We start from the raw sequence: 8,917 nt of genomic DNA on the forward strand, positions 1-8,917 counted from the left end.
TCCAATCGATTCCGAGCCTCGAATTCTCCACCCTCGTAATTTCCCTCGCTGACGAGTCTCTCGACTGGCCACGTCGCTCGACTTTTCCACCCTCACACCCGTCCATACCATCCGCGCTCCTCTCTTTCTTTCACATGCGTAACCTTGATCGGAGATTAGGAATGGTCGCGAAAGGGCATCGAGTCATGCGAAGGGTAGCAGCGCGAGATCGGTTCGCGTGACCGCCTAGACTCAGCCGAACAAAAGGTTTCTCGCATTGGTAAATCGCAAATCGAATTAAACTCTCAAGCGGCACGCTATTCCCGATCGCGATTCCAAGTGCGTATAAAAGGAAAGGATCGCGACCAACCAAGTCAAGTGAGTTGCGGAACGTATCCACGACCTCTCCACCGCGTCTCACTTCAAGCCGTGTGCATTATTACTATTATTATTATTATTATTATTATTATTACTATTAGTATTACTATTAGTATTATTATTATTAGTATTATTATTACACACACACACACACACACACACACACACATTTCTATTGTTATACTCCCCCTTCCTTTTGCGTTGTTCGATCCAACCGTAAAGGAAGATATCCGTTGATCGTCGAGCTACTCTGCTAACCGCTGATTAATTTCCAAAGCAACCACCAATCCCGTGTATCGAGCGTCAAGTATTCGAGTCGTGCCGGGATGTTATTACGCAACGAGACTCTCGTCCACGGTCCATTGGCTTTTATCGGCGAGGGAATGGGGTCTGTACCTACCCCTAATCTCTTCGTGATCTCGCGTTCCCGTTCGCACGTAGATCCTGCGCGAAAATATGAAATTAAACCATCTTCGTTTACTCACCACACAGGTATGTCCCGGCGATGCGTGAAAGATTCCTGGGATGGAACGTCCCGCCGGAACATTCCGAGCTCGTACATCCCCACTGGAGAGGGTTCCTTGCACCTGGAAAATACTGGCACATTGGACTAGCGCTCATCTATACCATGCTGCTAGTCATGTCCGTCGTAGGGAATTGTTGCGTCGTATGGATATTTAGCACGTAAGTTTCTACATTTCGTTCACGTCGTGGTGCCCTCCCTCGACAACCCGCAAACTGTTTGTCCGTTTGGATCGATACCAGTGTATACCACTCTGCGAACGTGTACCGACCATCGGTACTCACAATCGTCGCGATGTTCTTACAGATCAAAATCGCTGAGAACAGCTTCCAACATGTTCATCGTTAGCCTGGCGATATTCGACATAATAATGTCTATCGAAATGCCAATGTTTGTAATGAACAGTTTTTTGGAACGTATGGTCGGCTTTCAAATTGGATGCGATATCTACGCGCTGTTCGGATCTGTTTCTGGCATGGGACAAGCCATTACGAACGCTGCCATCGCGTTCGATCGATACAGGTGTTACACGCGATACTTTGTATCTTCTTACCATCACTTTACAGCAATACCGACGTTCTGTGCTCACTCTGTTTCGTTCCACAGGACAATTTCCTGTCCGATCGATGGACGACTCAACTCGAAACAAGCCGCGGTAATCATCGCGATCACGTGGTTCTGGGTAGCACCGTTCTCTATTTTACCGCTACTGAGAGTCTGGGGTCGATACACTTCCGGTAAGAAAACATTTCTGCATTTGGTTTCGTTCTACGTTTACAAGCGTCTGACAAACTCACTCCTCTTCTGCTTGCTCTTGCCAACTGTTACAGAGGGCTTTATAACTACTTGCTCGTTCGATTATCTAACGGAGGATCAAGACACCAAGGTCTTCGTCGTGGCTATCTTCGTATGGTCCTACGTGATCCCCTTGTCGTTTATCGTCTACTTTTACTCTCAATTACTCCAGTCTATTCGCAATCACGAGAAAATGCTACGCGAGCAGGTAGGCCAACGGAAACTCCGTCCTTCGTGGATAACATCGGAAAAACTGACTCCTACTTTACCGACTTGTCCGCGACTCTTTCACAGGCCAAGAAAATGAACGTGAAATCGTTGGTGTCGAATCAGGACAAAGAAAGGAGCGTCGAACTGCGAATTGCCAAAGTGGCGTTCACCATCTTTTTCCTGTTTCTACTAGCATGGACACCGTACGCAACTGTCGCTTTAATAGGGGCATTCGGCAATCGGTAATTGCTACATCTCGCGTCGTAAACGACGTTTGATATTCGTCTGGTTCGACTACCGCTACAAATACGATTATCGTTGCAGGGAACTGTTGACGCCTGTAGCTACGATGTTGCCTGCTCTGTTTGCAAAAACAGTGTCTTGCATCGACCCGTGGATTTACGCGATCAATCATCCGAGGTAACTAACGAGTCGACGTCGTCGCGAATGCAAACGAAACGATTATCGTACAACACACCCTTCCTTCCCTTCTCTTTAGATACCGACAAGAGTTGCAAAAGAGGTGTAAATGGATGGGCATTCGCGAGCCAGAACCGACTCACGACACAGCGTCCGCCCAGACTGAGAAGATTAAAACTGACGACGCATAAATCGAGCTACTTCAACTACGAACCACGACGCGCTTACGGGTATGATCGTTTAATTCGAGTATTCGATCGAGACCACACTTCATCGAGCCACCACAAGTGTGATCTCGATCTCACGTCTTTGGTTTTTACTTTCGATTTACGTATCAGCACGTACAGTCTGAGATTCTTCTACCAAACTATGCACGCCGGATTGTTAAACGCGATCGTAACGGTCTGTACACCGCTATTGCAGATTGTACTCTCATTGAAGTATTAATAAAGGTAATTACAGAGCAATATATCTCCTTCGTTTTTACCTGTCTGTCGGAATTTCCAACTGCGTCGTCGTATCCCGGAACCCCCTATCCATTCCCGCGCTTTCCGATGCACACGCCACGTTACTATTATCTTCCATATCCGTTTCTCCGTCGCACGATTAACACCTTCACTCGAATTATTTTACAACCGCACGTTTATACTCGCGATTTTTATACAAATCGACGATTTCACGTTCGTTTTAAAATACGTAAAGTCGCGGAAACTAGTTTCCCTCTAAAACGCGACCACGGAACCGAACGCCATATTGACACTAATTAATGCGTAGAAGGATGCGCACAAGGAACTGCGTACCAATCCGCGCAGCGTCTTGCGCAGAAATTGTCGCGCGAAAATCTATAGAAATTTAAACGAGATAAATTTCTCACCTAGTACTCTACATGTGTATGTATATTTTTTCAATATCGTATATTTTGTTTTTTCCGTCACGTTTAAAGGCGGTGCGTTTCATGTGTTTAGAAGACCGAGCAAGTAAATTATGAAAAATGAAGTTTCTTTCCTGATAAAATGTTCGGACGTTAATGGAATTACTAAACGGCTTTCAAAGATTTCTCAGTCGAGAAGATAAATATGGGCCTTTAGAACCACGCTGAAAGTTCTCGACGCGTTGATTCAGTGCATTGCTCGTCGGATAAAGTGTACTTGACGAGTTTCTCTTTAAAAATGAATCTTCTTTCGCGATATGTAAACTTCTTTCTCTCTTCCATCACGAGAGGTTTCCCTTAATAGGAAGAAAAAGACGTTGTTTGTGCGGATGAGGATCTCGTTACACTCTCGTTATCTCGATCCCCTTAACTCTTTTGGAATTTTCGCCCTTAAAATTCCTCGGAAGCTGATACCTCGGCGCGAAGGAAAACTATTCTTCTTTCGCGCAGATTTGCATTACACGCGTCCCTCTTTGCATGTACGAGCGAAGAAATCGTAGGAATGTGTTTCGTCGTCACTCGAGAATACGAGAAAGCTTAGATTTCCACAAACGTGGAAGAACGTCGGGGCCTTTGTTTTTTTCCGTCGTTTTAATTCCAAGACGCCCGGACGAAACGGAGGTAATGAATAACGCGGGGGATGGCGTGTAAACTTATGGTTGAAAAGTTTCTTCCGGGTGAGAAACATTGTTCCACGAATACATACGTGCACCGAAAAATTCGCTTACGTGTAATATGCGCCGGTTTGAAAGTAGAAAAAGAAGTTTAGAGACTGACGAACGACCGTGGAACAACGTTCAAAGTTGCGATTTCACGCGTGTCGTGACGGATCGCACTAGACGTTACTTTAGACGTTCCATTTCTCTCTAACTACTGTCCTCGTCATACGAGGATTCCGATTGATCGAGGAAGGCAAAAGACGATTAGAACGCCGGCGGATCGTGTATACGTACGTGCATGCAGATAGCGTACTCGCGTGGCTCCCCGGACAGTAGGCGGGGTCAACGGATAGCCCGGCAGTTCAGTTAATATGCAGTTAGTACGTCATTTGTTTCTCGCCGCTGGGGGGGCTTATCGTAATCTCTGACGTCACGGCGCCCCACGAACTCTCGCGTTAGCGACGCTTAACTCGCAGCAGACCGACAAATTCGTAGATTCTGCGGATGCAGGAAGCTTCGAGCATACACGCGGTTCGGCCCCTTCGGCTAGAATTTCAATCGATTTCACGACGAAACGGCGCCGATTCATCCGGCAAAATGTACTCGAGACTCGTCGAACAATGGAATTTTCAATCGAGCAAAATTCCATCCTACCGATCCTAATCACGGCTCTTTCTCCTTCTTTGTCCATCTGGTGCACGTGGCTTTCGCACAATCAAACTTTTCGACGATTCGTCCCGCTACGAGCGAGTCGAGAAGAGGGAGAGGAGAATAGAGTTTGGTAGGACGAGGGTTCGAAGAAATCCTTGATTAGATGTTCCCGTCAAAGGAACTCTCCGCGTTCTGAGAATCGAAGAAGGAAAACGCCAGGCAGGGGGGAGTGTGGGGAGGGAATTAAAAATTGTTCCAGTCCGCGAACATGGAGGCGTTTCAATCGAAGAGAGCTCGGAAGGGATTGCGCCGTTTCGAGAATGGAAAGGAACGATCCCAGTCGGTTTAAGATACATCCCGTTCTATTTCCTGAGGTCGCACCGGTGCGGCTCGGCGCGGCGGCGACGACCAGTTATGGATGTTGAAAATTCAATTACGCGGGATTTATGGCTGCCGGCGCCCTGTCCACTATCAAATATTGCTATACGACGCGTTCGATTCCCACTCCAAGATTACACGCCGCCTCGTCTTTTATTCGATTCCCCCGTTCGGATCGAAGCGTCACGGGAGACGTTTACGATTATCGGGCTTCCTTGGCGACACGACAACGGCGTACAAAGATGGAACACGTTCCAGTATTATTCCCGCTACACACGTCTAGCATTATCGAGGGATAGTCACTCGCTTTACAGCGCAGTCCCTTTTAAACCCGTCTTAATCCCGGTTAAGCGCGGGGTAATAAACTCTACGGTGCTCATTAAGCCAGACTCTACAGTCTTTTTGTCTCTCGCCGCACGAGATGTGTATTAACGCGAGCAATAAATATCATCGTTATCGGCGTCGTTTCGCCACCTTGTTATCGCGTATTGATTTTCTACCGAGCAACTAAGAGACCGTAACGCAGTCAGCGAGTTTACAAATTTTTCCACGCATTCCCATCGTATACGATTCGTCGAAAAATCTAACTAACCTACGATTCACGGTTATTACCCACCGTCGCCTAGCTACATTCTGTACGTAGGGTTGAGCTCGTCATTTCGAGACGGCTAGCGGGCAAGTCACAATCGTTTCATCCGAAACGTCGCGTCGGGGAAAAAGTCAGCTGTAAAACTTTCGTTCGGATAGAATTTGCTTACCACGCGAACTGCATCTTCGACGATCTTATCGCCGCGACGGAATGATTTATCTTCCGTGTCGGGAATCTCTGGCATGGTTTATCGGCAATTCCAGGTACGCGATAGACGGGCAACGCCGCGACGCGACGTCCTTTTCACGGAGACGTGCACTTTGCGCACCGTCTTTCGACATTACGCGTTTCGTTGCTCTGCTCGCCTCTCGTTAGTGAACCAATTTAAGACGCTGTTGAGTTAAATTCTCTGTGCTTCGGCGGGTGTAACGAAAGAGGAGGAGGAGGCTCGTGGTTCGTCCTGGAAGCTGAGGAATCGGCGAGAAATGCGTCTGACGGTCGGGGAGGGACAGGAGGAGGAGAGAAGGGGGGAAGTTTGAGGGCGAAAGAAAACGGTGAAACTAATTTCAAAGCTGTTAAGAGCATTACGAAGGTATGTCCCCGACGAGCGTAGACGGGCGTAAAAGAGACGCGCGGGCGCGCATTTAGTCTCGGACACGAAAGCGAGCAGCGCTGCGCGGTACGGCACGGGACTAAACGGAAGGAGCAGCTTTAGGAATCAAGTCGACGCTCTCGTCTCTCCTCTCTGGACTTCCGTTTCACGAGGTTTAGAAACACTCGAGCTAAATCCTTTCGAAGCGGCAGCCGTGGGGGCTGTGCCACTGAGAACAGTGAGGAAGAGGGGGGTGGAAAGAAAACAGGTGAGCGGGTTAAATCGAAAGGGTAGGAGGAGAGCTGACTGGTTAAAGTGGAAAAAGCAAGTTGGCCCAGTGCGATGCAGCTCGGACAATAGTTGGCCGTCGTCGAGGGGGTTGGCTAGAGGAGAAAGGTTGGGAGAGAGCGAACCCTCTCTCGCAGACTGAAATACTAAAGCGAGCTTAAGTGCGTTGCCATAGGGACCAGCTGGAGTCGAGGGGCGAGGGGATGCGGTTGTCGGCAGAGAGTGAGAGAGCCACGTCCCGCGTACTTTCCGAAACGCGCTAAACCGCTCGGAAGTAGCCAAGTTGGAGATTCGCCGCCGGTCGCTTTGCTCGACACAACTCCAAGGAACCTGTAGACACCACGAGCATTCGGTTCGACTTCTTAGACTCGGCTGGACGCGCACATTGCAATACACCTCGTGACGTTCCCCTGCGTGTTTCTCGTTTCGTTAAACCGCCACGTAACGCCAAGTCGAACGAACATCACCGCGCCACGCCAACTGAATTGTCGTACACCTCCTACAAACTAGACTCGGCGTGGGTATTGCTCGATTTATTATTTGCAGCGCATGCTGTCGCACGTCCGTAACAATACTTCGTAAGTTCGTAATTTGCATCTCGTTGCAGATGTATTCCGTGTATCAGCTCGCTGGCACGGTCGTTAAACGAGTTTCCTCTTTCCCCGTTTCTCCTTTTCTCTTCACCGCTCGGCAGAACGCTGCTACAGCATTCCGTTTCCCGTTTCTCCCGCTGAACGATTCGAGGATTCCTCTCGGTAGTTGACGCGGCATTCGCCCGGAGAAAAAGAAAAATTTGATTATTCGCTCCACGATGTACCCGATCATAATTGCGAGGGACGTTCTCCCGTCGCCTGTCCCCCCTTTCACGTGACACCGAAAAAAGTAACCTTCCAAATTGCCATTTTACCTTTCGCTCGGGAACTCGTATAAAACGCGTTAACGGCGCATTACTTACTCCATACGCGCCGTTCTCAAACAACTCCACCGCTAGACCGTATTAATACGCTTTTTGCGCGAAAACCATGCCAGACAAAGGTCGGCGAATCGCTTAGACAAAGACGAAATTTTTCGCCGCGCCCCGCGTTCCCCCTCGACCAGTTTCGAGGGTCCTTCGGGGAGCTCCATAGGAGGCAGAAAAAGGAGCCAGTTGTTTTCTCCCTGGAGTCGATGCTTGCCGACCGTGCACCTTTTTCCACCACCGTAATTTCGCATTCATTTTTTCCCTCTCCCCCCTCGTGCACTTTCGGTTTCTTTCTCTCGGTGCCACTTTCAGAGCTGTTTCGCACTCCCCCATCGGTAGTGTCCCGTTCGCCTCTCCAACTGCACGGGGAAACACAGAGGGGGTGGAAGATTGTCGGACGGAAACTAGGCAAGCTCGGCCAGCTGCAATACCGCGATACACAAACTTATTGGTGAAACTCGCGAAACTTCCGTGAGGCTTCCGGAATTTCAAGATGGCGAATATCCGCATAGCAGATTAGCCGGAGAAGAGCGGCGTAATAAGATCGACGGGATCGAAAATGCCTCGTAACACGAAATACTCGTGGTACCGTGCTCCATGTTCCGACGCTTTATGGATCGCAGCATACCGCCGCCGCCGTTTCGTTCCAACGATCGCGACTCGAGCCTATTTGTAATTGGCGCGAGAAAATTTGCGGGGATTCGTTTCACGCGCTATTCCTATTGCAAATGCCACGAGGGTTAATTAGGTCGGCCATCTGACGATTCGACGCGAGGAAATTCGAGCTCGGTCGCGATAATGGGCCGCATTAATTATAAACGTCACACCGGCCTGAATTATTCAAGTAGGAAGCGCGATAATACGTTTGCGTTCTCACAGCATCCCCCCCGCGTACACTCGTGTAAAACTCGCATTGTAGTCGAAGGAACGAATAGTTTTTAACGCCGCGGCCTGGTTCAAACGACACGAACATTCGTCGTTCGCTACCTCTTTCGCCTCTCTTCCTCGCCACCATCACACACCTGTCCCGAATCAACGGGTTCGCGAGGAATGGCTGGTGAAATTTTTACCGACCTTTCGCCCGATTAAATTTCCTCTCCCGAGTAAGAGGTGGAGGTGGAGGAGGAATACCGCGATGCCCCTCCTATTCCGTTCACGCCGCGTCGATAGTTCGTTTCTCTTTTGCCGTATTGCGACACGAGATTTCCCTCTACGTTTTCCTTTTTTTCTTTCGCACCCCTTGTCAAGTTCAAGGTCGTGTGTGGCTTATCGACCACCGGCAGACGATAATACCTGCTGCCCCATGGAAATGTTCCGAGATACGGAGGGGCAAAAAATCGAACCCGCTAAATAGTATAACGCAGAGCTGTCGAGCAATAAAGAACGTGCAAATAGAAGAAAGTTGTCGATACTCGACGTTCGGTTCTCGCCGGAGCGAAAATTCCTATAGGAGAAAGAGTAAGAAAAGCGGCAGCGGTTGTGGAATATAAGCGCAAATCGTCCAACGAATCGATTCCATTCCTCGTAATAGCGAGTAAACGACCGCTGTAAGCTGCGCGTTTG

The 8,917-nt window shown here is 48.9% G+C and overlaps 1 protein-coding gene across 2 annotated transcripts; it reads left to right on the forward strand.

Moving 5' to 3' along the window:
- The first annotated feature begins 369 nt into the window (after positions 1-369).
- LOC108579697 (opsin, blue-sensitive) lies at positions 370-2,764 on the forward strand. Of its 2 annotated transcripts, XM_017943284.1 has the most exons (9): positions 370-408; positions 635-745; positions 850-1,041; positions 1,187-1,402; positions 1,487-1,617; positions 1,711-1,883; positions 1,970-2,127; positions 2,210-2,305; positions 2,385-2,764. In XM_017943284.1, exons 2-9 carry the CDS (start codon positions 684-686, stop codon positions 2,494-2,496), a joined length of 1,140 nt encoding a protein of 379 aa, XP_017798773.1. In that variant the 5' UTR covers positions 370-408; positions 635-683; the 3' UTR covers positions 2,497-2,764. The 2 variants fall into 2 exon arrangements, with proteins under 2 accessions (XP_017798773.1, XP_017798774.1); XM_017943285.1 differs by lacking the exon at positions 370-408 and having other exon boundaries at positions 531-745.
- The last annotated feature ends 6,153 nt before the right edge of the window (positions 2,765-8,917 follow it).

Source organism: Habropoda laboriosa, unplaced genomic scaffold (genome assembly GCF_001263275.1).
Source record: "Habropoda laboriosa isolate 0110345459 unplaced genomic scaffold, ASM126327v1 scaffold33, whole genome shotgun sequence".
Lineage (NCBI taxonomy): Eukaryota > Metazoa > Arthropoda > Insecta > Hymenoptera > Apidae > Habropoda > Habropoda laboriosa.